General features: G+C 38.1%; 1 protein-coding gene across 1 annotated transcript in view; it reads right to left on the bottom strand.

Annotated features, from left to right (window-relative positions):
• Positions 1–17,230, bottom strand: part of DYNC2LI1 (dynein cytoplasmic 2 light intermediate chain 1) — a 46,916-nt gene extending 29,686 nt beyond the window's left edge. The window contains exons 1-2 of the mRNA XM_060117211.1: positions 17,119–17,230; positions 15,123–15,240 (exon numbers count right to left, since the gene is read on the bottom strand). Coding sequence (XP_059973194.1) covers positions 15,123–15,240; positions 17,119–17,126 — 126 coding nt within the window. The 5' untranslated portion in view covers positions 17,127–17,230. The remainder of the gene's footprint in view (positions 1–15,122; positions 15,241–17,118) is intronic.
• Positions 17,231–19,620: the final 2,390 nt, after the last annotated feature.

Below are 19,620 nucleotides of genomic sequence, written 5' to 3'. Positions count from 1 at the left end.
ACCCAGCTCCATCCACCAGTGGGCAGGCACCAGTCCCTTCCACCAGGAAGCCTGCATAAGCCCCTGGACCAACCTCACCCACTTGGGGGCAGACACCAGAAGCAAGAGGAGCTACGATCCTGCAGCCTGAGGAACAGAGGCCATAAATACAGAAAGTTAGACAAAATGAGACAGTAGAGAAATATGTTCCAGATGAAGGAACAAGATAAAACTCCAGAAGAACAACAAGTGAATTGGAGATAGGCAATCTTCCTGAAAAAGAATTCAGAGTAACCATAGTAAAGATGATCCGAGATCTTGGAAAAAGAATGGAGGCACAGACCAAGAAGATACATGAAATGTTTAACAAAGAGCTAGAAGATTTAAAGAACAGAGATGAACAATACAATAACTGGAATGAAAAATACACTATAAGGAATCAATAGCAGAATAAATGAGGCAGAAGAACGAATAAGTGAGCTGGAAGACAGATGGGTGGAAATCACTGCTGCAGAACAGAAAAAAGAAAAGAGTATGAAAAGAAAAGAGGACAGTCTAAGAGACCTCTGGGACAACATTAAATGCACCAACATTCACATTATAGGGGTCCTAGAAAGAGAAGAGAGAAAGGGCCTGAAAAGATATTTGGAGAGATAATAGCAGAAAACTTCCCTAACATGGGAAAGGAAACACTCAAGTCCAGGAAGCACAGAGAGTCCCAAACAGGATAAACCCAAGGAGGAACGTGCCAAGACACATATTAATCAAATTGACAAAAATTAAAGACAAAGAGAAAATAGTAAAAGCAACAAACAACCTTATGGGGTTTCCCTTGTTGTTATCAGCTGATTTTTCAGCAGAAACTCTGCAGGCCAGAAGGGAGTGGCATGATATATTTAAAGTGATGGAAGGGAAAAACCTACAACCAAGAATACTCTACACAGCAAGGCTCTTGTTCAGGTTTGATGGAGAAATCAAAAGCTTAGAGATAAGCAAAAGCTCCAAGAATTCAGCACCACCAAACCAGCTAAAGGAAGTTCCCTAGGCAGAAAAGAGAAGGCCACAACTAGAAACAAGAAAATTACAAATGGGAAAGCTCACCAGTAAAGGCAAACATATAATAAAGGTCAGAAATCATCCACACACAAATATGATATCAAAACCAGCAATTGTGAGAGTACAAATGCAAGATATTGGAAATGCATTTGAAACAAAGAGACCAGCAACTTAAAACAATATTGTTTATATAGAGACTGCTATATGAAAACCTCATGGTAACTGCAAACCGAAAATCTACAATAGACATACACACACACAAAAAAAGTAATCCAAACACAACACTAAAGATAGTCATAGAATCACATGAGAACAAAAGAGGAAGGGAGGAAAAAAGACCTACAAAAATGAACCCAAAACAATTAAGAAAATAGCAATAAGAACACAACATATCGATAATTACCTTAAATGTAAATGGATTAAATGCTCCAACCAAAAGACATAGACTGGCTGAATGGATAACAAAAATAAGACCTGTATATATGCTGTCTACAAGAGACCCACTTCAGATCTAGTGACACATGCAGACTGAAAGTGAGGGGATGGAAAAAGGTATTCCAGGCAAATGGAAATCAAAAGAAAGCTGGAGTAGTATTACTCATATCAGACAAGATAGACTTTAAAATAAAGATGGTTACAAGAGGCAAAGAAGGACACTACATAATGATCAAGGGATCAATCCAAGAAAAAGAGGGAACTCTACTCAGTACTCTGTGATACTCTATATGAGAAAAGAATCTAAAAAAGAATGAATATATATATATATATATATGTATGTATAACTGAATCACTGTGCTGTACACCTGAAACTAACATAACACTATAAATCAACTATGCTCCAATAATTTTTTTTTAAAAATCCAAGAAGGAGATATAACAATTGTTTACATATATGTTCCCAACAAAGAAGTACCTCAATATACAAGACAAATACTAACAGCCATAAAAAGAGAAAGTGACAGTCACAGTCCCCAATAGTGGGGGACCTTAACATCCCAATTACATCAATGGACAGATCATCCAGACAGCAAATCAATAAGGAAACATAGGCCTTAAATGATACACTAGACCAGATGGACTTAATTGATATTTACAGAACATTCCATCTGAAAGCAGCAGAATACACATTCTTCTCAAGTGCACATGGAACATTCTCCAGGATAGATCACATGCTGGGCCACAAAGCAAGCCTCAGTAAATTTAAGAAAACTGAAATCATATCAAGCATCTCTCCTGACCACAACATTATGAGCTTAGAAATCGACTATAAGAAAAAAATTGTAAAAAACACAAACACATGGAGGCTAAACAATAGGTTACTAAACAACCAATGGATCACTGAAGAAATCAAAGAAGAAATTAAAAAATACATAGAGAAAAATGAAAATGAAAACATGATGATCCAAAACCTGTGGGAGAGGGCAGACAGCAGAAGCAAGAAGAACTACAATCCTGCAGCCTGTGGAACAAAAACCACATTCACAGAAAGACAGACAAGATGAAAAGGCAGAGGGCTACGTACCAGATGAAGGAACAAGATAAAACCCCAGAAAAACAACTAAATGAAGTGGAGATAGGCAATCTTCCAGAAAAAGTATTCAGAATAATGATAGTGAAGATGATTCAGGACCTCGGAAAAAGAATGGAGGCAAAGATCGAGAAGATGCAAGAAATGTTTAACAAAGATCTAGAAGAATTAAAGAACAAACAAACAGAGATGAACAATACAATAACTGAAATGAAAAATACACTAGAAGGAATCAATAGCAGAATAACTGAGGCAGAAGAACGGATAAGTGACCTGGAAGACAGAATGGTGGAATTCACTGCTGCATTACAGAATAAAGAAAAAAGAATGAAAAGAAATGAAGACAGCCTAAGAGACTTCTGGGATAATATTAAATGCAACAACATTCACGTTATAGGGGTCCCAGAAGGAGAAGAGAGAGAGAAAGGACCAGAGAAAATATTTGAAGAGATTAGTGAAAAATTTCCCTAACACAGGAAAGGAAATAGCCACCCAAGTCCAGGAAGCACAGAGAGTCCCAGGCAGGATAAACTCAAGGAGAAACACACCGAGACACATAGTAATCAAATTGGCAAAAATTAAAGACAAAGAAAAATTAATGAAAGCAGCAAGGGAAAAACAACAAATAACATACAAGGGAACTCCCATAAGGTTAACAGCTGATTTCTCAGCAGACACTCTACAAGCCAGAAGGGAGTGGCACAATATACTTAAAGTGATGAAAGGGAAGAACCTACAACCAAGATTACTCTACCCAGCAAGGATCTCATTCATTTGACGGAGAAATCAAAAGCTTTACAGACAAGCAAAAGCTAAGAGAATTCAGCACCACCAAACCAGCTCTACAACAAATGCTAAAGGAACTTCTCTAAGTGGGAAACACAAGAGAAGAAAAGGACCTACAAAAACAAACCCAAAACAATTAAGAAAATGGTCATAGGAACATACATATAGATAATTACCTTAAAGGGGAATGGATTAAATGCTCCAACAAAAGACACAGGCTTGCTGAATGGATACAAAAACAAGACCCATCTATATGCTGTCTACAAGAGACTCACTTCAGACCTAGGGACACATACAGACTGAAAGTGAGGGGATGGAAAAAGATATTCCATGCAAATGGAAATCAAAAGAAAGCTGGAGTAGCAATACTCATATCAGATAAAATAGACTTTAAAATAAAGAATGTTACAAGAGACAAGGAAGGATACTACATAATGATCAAGGGATCAATCCAAGAAGAAGATATAACAATTATAAATATATATGCACCCAACATAGGAGCACCTCAATACATAAGGCAACTGCTAACAGCTGTAAAACAGGAAAACGACAGTAACACAATAATAGTGGGGAACTTTAAAACCTCACTTACACCAATGGACAGATCATCCAAAATGAAAATAAATAAGGAAACAGAAGCTTTAAATGACACAATAGACCAGATAGATTTAATTGATATTTATAGGACATTCCATCCAAAAACAGCAGATTACACTTTCTTCTCAAGTGCACATGGAACATTCTCCAGGATAGAGCACATCCTGGGTCACAAATCAAGCCTCAGTAAATTTAAGAAAACTGAAATCATATCAAGCATCTTTTCTGACCACAATGCTATGAGATTAGAAATCAATTACAGGGAAAAAAACATAAAAAACACAAACACATGGAGGCTAAACAATACGTTACTAAATAACCAAGAGATCACTGAAGAAATTCAAGAGGATATCAAAAAATACCTAGAGACAAATGACAATGAAAACACGACAATCCAAAACCTATGGGATGCATCAAAAGCAGTTCTAAAAGGGAAGTTTATAGCCATACAAGCCTGCCTCAAGAAACAAGAAAAATCTCAAATAAACAATCTAATGTTACACTTAAAGGAACTAGAGAAAGAAGAACAAACAAAACCCAAAGTTAGCAGAAGGAAAGAAATCATCAAGATAAAAGCAGAAATAAATGAAATAGAAACAAAGAAAACAATAGCAAAGGTCAATAAAACTAAAAGCTGGTTCTTTGAGAAGATAAACAAAATGGATAAACCATTAGCCAGACTCATCAAGAAAAAGAGGGAGAGGACTCAAATCAATAAAATTGGAAATGAAAAAGGAGAAGTTACAACAGACACTGCAGAAATACAAAGCATCCTAAGAAACTACTACAAGCAACTCTATGCTAATAAAATGGACAACCTGGAAGAAATGGACAAATTCTTAGAAAGGTATAACCTTCAAAGACTGAATGAGGAAGAAATAGAAAATATGAACAGACCAATCACAAGTAATGAAATTGAAACTGTGATTAAAATGCTTCCAACAAGGGCTTCCCTGGTGGTGCAGTGGTTAAGAATCCACCTGCCAATAGAGGGGACCGGGTTCGAGCCCTGGTCTGGGAAGTTCCCACATGCCACAGAGCAACGAAACCCAGGCGCCACAACTACTGAGCCTGCGCTCTACAGCCCATGAGCCACAAGTACTGAAGCTTGCGTGACTAGAGCACGTGCTCCGCAACAAGAGAATCCACTGCAATGAGAAGCCTGCGCATGGCAATGAAGAGTAGCCCCCACTTGCTGCAACTAGAGAAAGCATGCACGCAGCAAGAAAGACCCAACACAGCCAAAAATAAATAAATTAATTAATTTAAAAAAATCATATTGGGCCTCCCTGGTGGCGCAGTGGTTGAGAGTCCGCCTGCCGATGCAGGGGATACGGGTTCGTGCCCCGATCTGGGAGGATCCCATATGCCGCGGAGCGGCTGGGCCCGTGAGCCGTGGCCGCTGGGCCTGCGCGTCCGGAGCCTGTGCTCCGCAACAGGAGAGGCCACGACAGTGAGAGGCCCGCATACCGCAAAAAGAAAAAAAAAAAAACATATTAAAAAGTTATAGAAAAAAAATCTTCCAACAAACAAAAGTCCAGGACCAGATGGTTTCACAGGTGAATTCTATCAAATATTTAGAGAAGAGCTAACACCCATCCTTCTCAAACTCTTCCAAAAAACTGCAGAGTAAGGAAAACCCCCAAACTCATTCTATGAGGCCACCATCACCCTGATACCAAAACCAGACAAAGCTACTACAAAAAAAGAAAATTATAGACCAATATCACTGATGAATATAGATGTAAAAATCCTCAACAAAATACTAGCAAACAGAATCCAACAACACATTAAAAGGATCATACACCATGATCAAGTGGGATTTATCCCAGGGATGCAAGGATTCTTCAATATACACAAATCAATCAATGTGATACACCATGTTAACAAACTGAATAAAAACCATATGATTATCTCAATAGATGCAGAAAAAGCTTTTGACAAAATTCCACATCCATTTATGATAAAAAAAACTCTCCAGAAAGTGGGCATAGAGGGAACCTACCTCTACATAATAAAGGCCATATATGACAAACCCACAGCAAACTTCATTCTCAATGGTGAAAAACTGAAAGCATTTCCTCTAAGATCAGGAACAAGACAAGGATGTCCACTCTCACCACTATTATTCAACATAGTTTTGGAAGTTTTAGCCACGGCAATCAGAGAAGAAAAAGAAATAAAAGGAATCCAAACTGGAAAAGAAGAAGTAAAACTGTCACTGTTTGCAGATGACATGATACTATACATAGAGAATCCTAAAGATGCCACCAGAACACTACTGGAGCTAATCAATGAATTTGGTAAAGTTGCAGGATACAAAATTAATGCACAGAAATCTCTTGCATCTCTTGCAAATTCCTATACACTAATGATGAAAAATCTGAAAGAGAAATTAAGGAAACACTCCCATTTACCATTGCAACAAAAAGAATAAAATACCTAGGAATAAACCTACCTAGGGAGACAAAAGACCTGTATGCAGAAAACTATAAGACACTGATGAAAGAAATTAAAGATGATACCAACAGATGGAGAGATATATACCATGTTCCTGGATTGGAAGAATCAATATTGTGAAAATGACTATACTACCCAAAGCAATCTACAGATTGAATGCAATCCCTATCAAATTACCAATGGCATTTTTTTTTACAGAACTAGAACAAAAAATCTTAAAATTTGTATGGAGACACAAAGGACCCCTAATAGCCAAAGCAGTCTTGAGGGGAAAAAACGGAGCTGGAGGAATCAGACTCCCTGACTTCAGACTATACTACAAAGCTACAGTAATCAAGACAGTATGGTACTGGCACAAAAACAGAAATATAGATCAGTGGAACAGGATAGAAAGCCTAGAGATAAACCCATGCACCTATGGTCAATTAATCTATGACAAAGGAGGCAAGGATATACAATAGAGAAAAGACAGTCTCTTCAATAAGTGGTGCTGGGAAAACTGGACAGCTACATGTAAAAGGATGAAATTAGAACACTCCCTAACACCATACACAAAAATAAACTCAAAATGGATTAGAGACCTAAATGTAAGACCAGGCACTATAAAACTCTTAGAGGAAAGCATAGGAAGAACACTCTTTGACATAAATCACAGCGAGATCTTTTTTGATACACCTCCTAGAGTAATGGAAATAAAACCAAAAATAAACAAATGGGACCTAATGAAACTTCAAAGCTTTTGCACAGCAAAGGAAACCATAAACAAGATGAAAAGACAACCCTCAGAACGGGAGAAAATATTTGCAAATGAAGCAACTGACAAAGGATTAATCTCCAAAACATATAAACAGCTTATGCAGCTCAATATTAAAAAAACAAACAACCCAATCAAAAAATGGGCAGAAGACCTAAATAGACATTTCTCCAAAGAAGATATACAGATGGCCAAGAGGCACAAGAAAAGCTGCTCAACATCACTAATTGTTAGAGAAATGCAAATCAAAACTAAATTGAGGTATCACCTCACACCAGTTAGAATGGGTATCATCAGAAAATCTACAAAGAACAAATGCTGGAGAGGGTGTGGAGAAAAGGGAACCCTCCTGCACTATTGGCAGGAATGTAAATTGATACAGCCACTATGGAGAACAGTATGGAGGTTCCTTGAAAAACTAAAAATAGAATTACCATATGATCCAGCAATCTCACTATTGGGCATATACCCAGAGAAAACCATAATTCAAAAAGACACATGCACCCCAATGTTCACTGCAGCACTATTTACAATAGCCAGGTCATGGAAGCAACCTAAATGCCCATCGACAGACGAATGGATAGAGAAGATGTGGTACATATATACAATGGAATATTACTCAGCCATAAAAAAGAACAGAATTGGGTCATTTGTAGAGACATGGATGCATCTAGAGACTGTCATATAGAGTGAAGCAAGTCAGAAGGAGAAAAAAAAATCATATATTAACGCATATATGTGGAACCTAGAAAATGGTACAGATGAACCGGTTTGCAGAGCAGAAATTGAGACACAGAAGCAGAGAACAAACGTATGGACACCAAGGGGGTTAAGCGGCAGGGGGTGGTGGTGTGATGAATTGGGCGATTGGGAGTGACACATATACACTGTTGTGTATAAAATTGATGACTAATAACGACCTGCTGTGTAAAAAATTAATAAAATTAAAACAAACAAACAAAAACCAAAATCTATGGGACGCAGCAAAAGCAGTTCTAAGAGGGAAGTTTATAGCCATACAATCTTACCTCAGGAACAAGAAAACTCTCAAACAACCTAACCTTATACCTAAAGCAACTAAAGAAAGAAGAACAAACAAAACCCAAAGTCAGTAGAAGGAAAGAAATCATAAAGGTCAGAGCAGAAATAAATGAAATAGAGATGAAAACAATAAAAAAGATCAATAAAACTAAAAGCTGATTCTTTGAAAAGATAAACAAATTGATAAACCTTTAGCCAGACTCATCAAGAAAAAAAGGGAGAGGGCTCAAATCAAGAAAATAAGAAATGAAAAAGGAGAAGTTACAATTGACACCGCAAAGGATCATAAGAGACTACCACAAGCAACTATATGCCAATAAAATGGACGACCGAGAAGAAATGGACAAATTCTTAGAAAGGAACAATCTTCTAAGACTAAACCAGGAAGAAATAGAAAATAGGAACAGACCAATCACAAGTACTGAAATTGAAACTGTGATTTAAAAAACTACCAACAAACAGAAGTCCAGGACCAGATGGTTTCACAGGCAAATTCTATCAAACATTTACAGGAGAGTTAACAACTATCCTGAAACTCTTCTAAAAATTGCAGAGGAAGGAATACTCCTAATCTCATTCTACAAGGCCACCATCACCCGGATACCAAAACCAGACCACACAAAAAAGAAAATTACAGGCCAATATCACTGATAAACATAGATGCAAAAATCTGCAACAAAATACTTGCAAACCAAATCCAACAATACATTAAAAGAATCATACACCATGATCATGAAAGTAGGATTTAACCCAGGGATGCAATGATTTTTCAACACCCACAAATCGGTCAGTGTGATACACTAAATTAACAAATTGAAGAATAAAAACCATATGATCATCTTAATAGATGCAGAAAAAGCTTTTGATAAAAAACACCCATTTTTGATAAAAACTCTCCAGAAAGTGGGCATAGAGGGAACCTACCTCAACATAATAAAGGTCATACATGACAAACCCACAGCTAACATCGTACTCAACTGTGAAAAGCTGAAAGCATTTCCTCTAAGATCAGGAACTAGACAAGGATGTCCACTCTCACCACTTTTATTCAACATAGTTCTGGAAGTCCTAGCCATGACAATCAGAGAAGAAAAAGAAATAAAAGGAATCCAAACTGTAAAAGAAGTAAAACTGTCACTGTTTGCAGATGACATGATACTACACATAGAAAATCCTAAAGATGGTACCAGAAAACTACTAGAGCTTATCAATGAATTCAGTAAAGTTGCAGAATACAAAATTAATACACAGAAATCTGTTGCATTTCTATACACTAACAACAAAATATCAGAAAGAGAAATTAAAGAAACAATCCCATTTACCATCACATCAAGAAGAATAAAATACTTAGGAATAAACCTACCTAAGAAGGCAAAAGACTTGTACTCTGAAAAGTGTAAGATGCTGATGAAAGAAATCGAAGATGACACAAACAGATGGAGAGGTTATACCATGTTCTTGGACTAGAAGAATCAATACTGTCAAAATGACTTTACTACTCAGGGCAATCTACAGACTCAATATAATCTCTATCAAATTACCAATGGCATTTGCCACAGAACTAGAACAAAAAAGATTAAAATTTGTATGGAAACACAAAAGACCCCGAATAGCCAAAGCAATCCTGAGAAAGAAAAAAAGAGCTGGAGGAATAAGGCTCCTATAGAAATATAGATCAATGGAACAGGATAGAAAGCCCAGAAACAAACCCACATACCTATGGTCAATTAATCTACAACAAAGGAGGCAAGAGCATACAATGAAGAAAAGACAGTCTCTTCAGTAAGTGGTGCTGGGAAAACTGGACAGCTATATGTAAAAGAATGAAATTAGAACATTCTCTAACACCACACACAAAAATAAACTAAAAATGGATTAAAGACCTAAATGTAAGGCCAGATACTATAAAACTCTTAGAGGGAAACATAGGCAAAACACTTCTAGATCCACCTCCTAGAGTAGTGAAAATAACAAATGGGAACTAAGTAAACTTAAAAGTTTTTGCACAGCAAAGTAAACTGTAAAGAAAATGAAAAGGCAACTCTCAGAATGGGAGAAAATATTTGCAAATGATGTGACTGACAAGGAATGAATCTCCAAAATATACAAATAGCTCAATATCAAAAAAACCCAAACAAACCCAATCAAAAAATGGGCAGAAGACCTAAATAGATATTTCACCAAAGAAGACATACAGATGGCCAAAAGCACATAAAAAGATGCTCAACATCACTAATTATTAGAGAAATGCAAACCAAAACTACAATGAGTTATCTACTCACTCCAGTCAGAATGGCCATCATCAAAAAGTCTACAAACAATAAGTGCTGGAGAAGGTGTGGAGAAAAGGGAACCATCCTACACCTTGGTGGGAATATAAATTGGTACAACCACTATGGAGAACAGTATGGAGGTTCCTTAACAAACTAAAATAGAGCTACCATACAATCTAGCAATCCCACTCCTGGGCATATATATGGAGAAAACCATAATTTGGAAAGATACATGCAACCTGATGTTCATGCAGCACTATTTATGATGTTCATGCCAAGACATGGAAGCAACCTAAATGTCCATCGACAGAGGAATGGATAAAGATGTGGTACATATATACAATGGACTATTACTCAGCCATAAAAAAAGAATGAAATAATGCCATTTGCAGCAACATGGATGGACCTGGAGATTATTATACTAAGTGAAGTAAGTCAGACAAAGGCAAATATCATATGCTATCATTTATATGTGGAATCTAAAAAAATGATACAAATGAACTTATTTACAAAACAGAAACAGACTCAACAGTTTTGAAAAACAACCTTATTGTTACCAAAGGGGAAAGGTGGCAGGAGGGATAAATTAGGAGATGGGATTAACATAAACACACTACTATATTTAAAATAGATAATCAACAAGGACCTACTGTATAGCACAGGTACCTCTACTCAATATTCTGTAATAACCTATATGGGAAAAGAATCTGAAAAAGAATGTATGTATGTATATGTATAACTGAATCACTTTGCTGTACACCTGAAACTAACACAACATTGTAAATCAACTATACTCCAATATAAAATAAAAATTTTTTAAAGGGATGGTCCCAAATGAGCCCAGCCTCCTGGTATTCACAGCCATCTGTAGTCCCTCACACTGCACTGCTCTTTTTGATCAACAGCATATGGCAAAAGTGATGGCATGTCGCTTCCAAAATTAGGTTATAAAAGACTGTAGCCTCTGTCTCAGGTAACCTCTCACTTTTGATCTCTCACTCTGGAGGAAGCAAGCTGCCATGCTGTATGCAGCCTTGTTGAGAGGTCCACATGGCAAAGAACTAAAGCCTCTGGCCAAGAGCCAGCAAGGAACTGATGCCTCTTGCCAGCAATCATGTTGAGGAGCCTGGAAACTGATTCTCCAGTTCAGTCGAGGCGAGAAATAACTTTAGTCCCAGATGACATCTTGACTACAACTTTATGAAAATTCTTAAGCAGAACCACCCAACTAAGGTGCTCTCAGAGTCCAGACCCTCAGAAACTGGGTGAAATAATGTTTGTTGTTTTAAAAGCTGATAAGTTTTGAGGTAATTTATTATGTAGCAATAGATAACTAATGCATGTAAAAACTAAGGTACATATAAAAACTAGGCAAATAAAAAACAAAGAAGTTTTAAACTTCAGGAAAAAGTTACTTGAGAAAGGAAATATAATCACAGTTCTGCACTTGGCACACAGGCAAAAATGATTTAGACACTTATAATAAAATAAACTAACACTGAATATTGATTCAGCCCAACATGATAATAGCATTCAGCCCAACATGATAATAGCAATGATATTACTAGAAGTGGGAGTTTGAGAGAGATGGGGAAGTAAATACTCTTCTACTATTATCAGAAATTCAACAGATAGTGTATAATATTGAAAGTCTGGAAACAGCCCATAAGCACATTATTCAGAAATATAGAAGTAAATTACAGAAGAAACAGTAAAGGATATGAAAGTGGTGGCTTTGAGTAGAGATTCTGAATGATGTGGAGAGATTTGTTATTTTACTTTATGTACCTTTGGTAATTTTTTTTAAGGTAGGTGTATTTTATTTTCATCTTATACATGAGGAAACAGACACAGAGAGATTTAGCAACTTGATCAACATGCACAAAGATGTTCATCATAGCATAAATTATAATTGTTGAATAAAACACAGAGGAGAGAGTCCAAATATCCAAAAGTAGGCAAACTGTGTTAAATCAATTATGGTACATCATTTGATGGAGGTACTTTAATAATAGTCTATATCAGATTAAGAAGTTTCTTTTCTATTCCTAGTTTGCTAAGTTAGTTGCCCCAGATGCTGAATTTTATTGAATGCTTTTCTAATCTACTGAGATGACCAAATGATTTTTTTTGACTATGACAAATTAATGCAGTATTAAAATATCAAGGAAAGAAGAAAATCATGTCTTTTTTTCCAGATTCTTTTCCATTATAGGCTATTATAAGATATTGAGTATAGTTCCCTGTGCTATACAATAGGTCCTTGTTGGTTATCTATTTTATATATAGTAGCACGTATATGTTAATCCTAAACTCCTAATTTATCCCTCCTCCTTCCGCTATCCACTTTAGTAACCATAAGTTTGTTTTCTTTTCCTTTTTTTTTTTAGGATTTTTTTGATGTGGACTTTTTTTTTTTTTTTTTTTGCGGTACGCGGGCCTCCCACCGCTGTGGCCTCTCCCGCTGCGGAGCACAGGCTCCGGACGCGCAGGCCCAGCGGCCATGGCCCACGGACCCAGCCGCTCCGCGGCACGTGGGATCCTCCCGGACCCGGGCACGAACCCCGCGCATCCCCTGCATCGGCAGGCGGACTCCCAAACACTGCGCCACCAGGGAAGCCCATGAGGACCATTTTTAAAGTCTTTATTGAATTTGTTACAAATATTGCTTCTGTTTTATGTTTTGGTTTTTTGGCCGCGAGGCATGTGGGATCTTAGCTCCGGATTAGGGATCGAACCAGCACCCCCTGCCCTGGAAGGAGAAGTCTTAAACACTGGACCGCCAGGGAAGTCTGCACAAGTTTGTTTTCTATGTCTGTGAGTCTATTTCTGTTTTGTAAATAAGTTCATTTATCTTTTGATAGTTTTTAAGTTCTTAAACCACATACATGAATTACTTTAATAAAAGTAATTTAAGATAACAAAAACAGACTGTAACAAAAGATCCAATCTAATAAAATTAAGGACAAAACAACATCATAAATGAAAAAGGCTTGCAGATCCCAAGCTCAAACTTAGTGAGCAGGGTTATGTGATTACTAATATTTTTCTGTACAATAACAGGAACACGGCATCTGGCAACAGAGAAGCTGGCAGACCTGCTCTAGTTGACAGTAGGTAAGCAAAATCTGAAAAATTCTGTTTTATCCTGAGAATTTCACATTAGAATAATTCCAGTTGAGTTACTAGGATCATGACAGATAGATAATCCATGACGTGTAGAGTCCATGACACGGACAGTGTCTAAACCTTCTACAGTTGTTAAGGAAAACCTCAAAAATTCTGTTCCATCCTGAGAAATACAGATTAGAATCACAGCAGATAAGACAATCCATGACTGACTGATATAGAGTCCCTGACACAGAGGCATGGCTGAAAGAAACGTTAAAGCCGAAACAGGAAGACTCAGGGAGACAAGGTGGTTGCCAGAACTATTTGAAGGGCAATTTTTAAATATTTGAAGGTTTAACAAGTAGAAGAGTAAAATTAGACTTACTCGCATACTTTTACAGGTCAGAATTCAGACCAAGGGGCGGAAGTTACAATGAAACAGACTGCAATTTTCCAGCAACTAGGCTTTGTAACTAGGATTTTCTAGAAACAAAAATGGAAACAGCCTGCCTTGTAAAAGAGAACACCCCCCATTGTTGGAAATATTTAAACTAAGACCATACAACCACTGTTTTCAGTGACTAGAACCCTGGGGGAATCTAATTTCTCATAAAAAAAAAAGCACCAGTGCACAATCACACACAATTCTGCATACATTTCTAGGGAGTTCACAGACCCCAAGAAGTATCTCCATGGATCCCAGAGTAAGAATCCCTATTGCAGAAGAGTAGACTAGGGCTTCCCTGGTGGCACAGTGGTTTAGAATCCGCCTGCCAATGCAGGGGACACGGGTTTGAGCCCTGGTCCGGGAAGATCCCACATGCCGCTGAGCAACTAAGCCCGTGCGCCACAACTACTGAGCCTGTGCTCTACAGCCCCGTGCTCCACAACAAGAGAAGCCACTGCAATAGGAAGCCCATGCACTACAACGAAGAGTAGTCCCCACTCACCGCAACTAGAGAAAGCCCACACACAGCAACAAAGACCCAACGCAGCCAAAAATAAAATAAAATAAATTTATTTAAAAAAACCAGTATATCGCCTTTAAAAAAAAGAAGAGTAGATATCTTCAAGGTTCCTTCCATTTCTGTGACACTAATTTATGACAGTGAAAGTTAAACGTATTATATTCTATATGGTTCATGTTTTTATTATCTATATGCTTGTTTCAGCTGTACAAGTTACCTATAAATATGGCCATCGGAATAGTATCAATATTTATGGTGACTTTGTGCAAACTGGGAAAAGATAACTCTTCTGGGCTGTCTAGTCAGAAACACATGCCCCCGCCTCTGGGCTGCTGTGGCCCAGGTCAGGACACACCGCTTGACAAGAAGAGAAAGGCTGGGTGTTAGTCCCTACCCACCCATGAGCAGGGCCCAACCAGATCCAATGTAACCAGCAGGCCGGAGATTGGTCATCTGGTTAAAGGGTTGAAGTACCTAAATTTTTATCAAAGTATTACAATAAATTTTACCACTGGTTGTTAAATCATTACAATACTTGGGGGAAAAAAAAGTAGGAAGAAATGCATTACCCCGTTTTTACTGCCAATGAAGAAAACAGACTTTTCTCCAGTTTCAACTCCATCGCCTTCACTTCCATTACTTCCCCGTTTTTCCACTTCAGCTGTTGCGATTTCCCAGAGAGTTTCACTATATGAGGCAGAAAACCAAAATTCAGAGAAACAAAAAAGAATCCTTTCAAAAATTTCTTTCCAGCCCAAAGAAATTTTATTTCAGTCAGATTTATAAAACAAATCAACATCATTTGGGGGGGGGACAATTTACTGGTAAAACTTCGGAGGATTAGTCATTCTCTTTGTACTAGATTGAAGCGGAAAATGATAAGCAGAGTCTTTATTGCCAGGATTTGAGGTTGTCTGATTTGGGGGCTTCCGGGCAAGGCTGAAAGCTGTGTGTGTTAGCGTGTCAGACACACATGAATGTACAATGACTTTTGGAAATGCACAACTTGAAAACCACCATCATCTAGGAAAAGGGGGAATGGGTAAAGCCGGTGTACCACATAATCTTTGCCCCCTGAAATAGTTTTTGGCTTTGTTTTTTAAATTATGTATTTTTTGGCTCAAGATTCCTTTTTTAAAGGGGGAAAATCACCTAAAATCACTTTTGAAAATCAACTTTTCATTTACCTCTCTACACACTCATATAATTTTATACAAATAAGATTATATCTTTTTTTTAAAGTAAAGCCTAAATGAATTATGGAGTATTGAACTAAAAATACATGAGAAAGATTTGATGTGTTACAAGCTCGAATCTACTACTTTCTACACAGAGTATGCCAACTTGAGCAAATTACCTAACCTCTCTGGATCCTTCATTCCTTTATTAAGTCAACAAGTATTTCCTGAGCGCCTAATATATGAAAGCTTCTGTGCTAGTCCCCAGGCTTACCTGTTTCTTCACCTCTAAAATGCTGATAAAAAAGAATACCAACATCATAGGATTGCCATGACTGTTCAAATGTGATAATTCATTTAGGTTAGGGCCTGGCCTATACATAATCACCTAAAATCAGTGAGTGTTTATAATCATTATTATTCAAGAACCAGGAATGAAAAAAAGGGGGTTAGAAAAGATCAAAACAGGTGTCCCTAAATGTTTGCACTAAAATTCACACATTTATTTCACAGGTGAGCCCCTGAGAACTCAGTCCGGGCCTGTTTGCTCTTCAGTTACACACTGTTTCTTCATAATGTGATTATCTTCTTTCCAAGTTCCCAGCAGAAAACAGAGAAGGAGGTGTTGTAACCAATTAAACCGTGATGGGAAGCTTAAGGTTCATAAACTCAACAGAGATCACACCGCCCATCCACCATGTGAGAAAAACAGACTTTCCTGCTCTGTGATGGACTCCAGGACTCCTCTCTCCTGATGTCTTTGTAAGTCGTTTAGAGAAGGTTTAGGTATGACCTTGAGAACAAGCAACTAAAACAGACATCACAGAATTGAAGAGCTAAAATGTATTTGATAGGTGATTAAAATCCCACCCCCACCCCTGCTGCCCGTTTATATATGACCTTACATTCTTCACAGTGCCTTCACAAGTTAGGCTCATTTATTGTTGTCGTGAACCCCTGCACCCGGAGCCGAGGTCCCTGAGGAAGTGGCTTGTGGTCTCGCTCACCGCCTGAAACCCTGTTCCTAGAACATTCCCTAACCCTCGAGAAACTCTTATTGAAAAAGTGAATAATTGGAGTTGAATGATCTTTCAAAATCTCTTAACTTTTCCACCTGGGGAACTTTTCTACTTGCTTTCGGCAGAATCCACACTCTCAAGGATAGTGCCTACGGATCCTTGACTAACAAGACAGGAATTGCAAAGAGGACGAACTCACAATTTTCTTCCACCAACGGGTCCCGCGAAGATCTCCTCTCCCCAAATATACCCCCAGAGGCCTCTCCCTCCACCCCTCCCCCATCTCCACCCCTTCCTGGCTGGGTTGGGAAAGAAGGGAGGCTCGCGAGGCGAGCATAAGCCAGGCGCAAGCAGGGTTGCAGGGATACCTGGGCATTGTGGCTCGGCCGCCCCACTGTCGTGGTCTCCGCGTAGGGCCCAGCCTAGAATCAGCTGGACCGCGAGCTCTGCGCGAGGCCGGCTTTAGTGCAGGCTCTTGTGTTGCTATGGTAGCGACGTCACAAGTAAACGTTGCGTGCAGAAGAGGGGCATCATGGGAAATGTAGTTTTCGGCGTCCTTTTCGAGCCTCTCAGCTTCCTCCGTTAGGGTGGGAGAGGCGACAAGTGGTAATAAATTTGAGACCTAAAAACTCTGGACTTGGAAGTGTTCTTTTATTTAAAAAGTATTCTACTGAGTACCAACTATTTATATGCCAGGGGTCTCTCTCTCTTCAATTACTTTTCTCTCCCCAGTAGCAGTGAATTGAGAACGGAGAACGAAACAATCTCCTGAGCTGTTTTCTAGTGATTTGCTAGAGGCAAAGAATATTTACGATTTTAGTATTTTCCAACTTTCTGCTTGTTTGGTTGTTTCAGGTTTTATGCAATAGCACATCATTTATTAATAAGTTAATAAAGCAAATGCATCTCCAAATACTTCATTTATCTCCAAATCAATAAAAAAAATCATTACTATATGACATACACAACTAATTATAATAACCCAAAGGAAGCCAGAGATATAAGCTATTACAGAGAGGTACAAACAATTTATATTAGAACAAGTGACTAATTATTCCTCAAAGAGTTGGTGAAACATTCATGGCAGTGACCGTATTTGATCTGTTTTGAATGCTGACCCAGGCTCTCTAGCCCAAGATGAGCTGATTGACTGAAGGAGAAACTGTTCCTCTACTGTTCTGCCATTTGGCTTAGTCTCTATGTTGTAATGTTCAAGAATGTGGGCTTTGGAATTAGACAAACTTAGATCGAAGTCGGGACTCAGCCACACTAGCTAAGTTGCCACATTGCCACAATGGAAAATAACTCAATTTCTCTGAGCCTTAGTGTCTGATCCTGTAAAGCAGGGGAAAATTATGAGTTTTAAATGAGATAAATACATGTAAAACATAACTTATGTGTGTCTGAAACATTATAAGTGCTTAATACTTGTTATTATGGTGAGGTAAGCTGATGATCAGCAACTTTGAAGAAAGAAACACAAGGAAATGAAGCAGATGGTTCATAGGAAATAAAAGGCATTCACTTCAGATAAAATCTTTGGGGACAACATTCTCCCAACACGTAGGTGCATTTTGGAGACATAGAAGACTACAGTTGCACATAGGAAGGGAAGTAATTAAGTTCAATGGAGAAAGGATGGTAGCAAGTGAGGCTGATACATCCATCATTGAATCAGCATTGCCTATAAACTCACAAACTGATGTGGGACAAATTGTAATGAATCGCAATGATTTGGGTTCTGGAACTCTAGAATCCCTTTGCATGTTAGTTGGGAAGCCCTATTGATACGGACAATAATGGCAGCTAACATTTTGCCAGGTGTTTTCTGTGGACTAGGCACAGTACTAGCATTTTAAAGTATAATGGTTTGGGTAACTGGGAGACGTGGTTGAAGGAGGGAGCCTGGTAACCAGAAAGGTGAAGGTTATCTGCCTGGGCCCTAGTCACCAGCACTGATTCAGGAGTGATTCAGTTGATTCACCTTGATCTGATTAAGCAGGTGAGTTCTCTTTTCTACCCTTATGCCTCCTGAGGCTTCATACTTGGATGAAGAAAGTGACTTTCCTGGGTAGATGAAAATTGTTCTCAAGGTAAAATATACAAAGATTTGAGCTCCTCTTCTGAATCAGCCCAAGAAGACTCACAGATTTCAATGGTGGTGATGGAGGAGGAGACGGTTTTATGCTGCTTGCTGGATGAAACGAACAACAGTGCAAAAGGATAAAGGTGTGTGCAGAGTATATTTGGGGACCTGTGAATAGTTTGGGGTGGAAGCATATAAAGTGCCTGGTGGGGCTACGGTGGGAGAGCAAACTGGACAGGTAGATTGAGCTACAGTGAAGGATCTTGCAGTCTGGATTTTACTGTGCTGGCGATGAGAAACCAAATAAGATTTCAAATAGGGGTGTGCCATGACTAGACCTAAGTTTCAATGAGATAATTTTTTGCAGCTATGTGAGGGATGCTTTGGAGTCTAGAAGTCCATACGGAGGCTATTAACAATAGCCCAGAAAGTGAGAGTTTTTATATTTTTTCCTTGTTTTCAAAGTTACATGAGCTTATTGTAGAAAAAAATAGTATACAGAAAAAACTAAGAGGGTATAATAAGCAAATACCAAGAGTAACAACTATTAAACATTTTGATGTATTTTATTCCAATCTTTTTTCTCAGAGTTGAGATTTTACTGTAAAGTTTGTTAACATTCTGATTTTAACATGTCTTTTCCCATATCAATTTTTTAAAACCCATAATAAACATAGCTTTGATGGCTGCATAAGGTTCCGCTATATAGATTTTCAATAATTTACTTAAGCATTCTCCTAATATGAGTGTTTGAGGTTAAGCACCTGAGTTGGGCCAGTCAGAG

Source organism: Mesoplodon densirostris, chromosome 14, assembly GCF_025265405.1.
Source record: "Mesoplodon densirostris isolate mMesDen1 chromosome 14, mMesDen1 primary haplotype, whole genome shotgun sequence".
NCBI lineage: Eukaryota > Metazoa > Chordata > Mammalia > Artiodactyla > Ziphiidae > Mesoplodon > Mesoplodon densirostris.
Note: the sequence above shows the minus strand (reverse complement) of the source record. Positions and strands in the feature narration are given on the sequence as shown.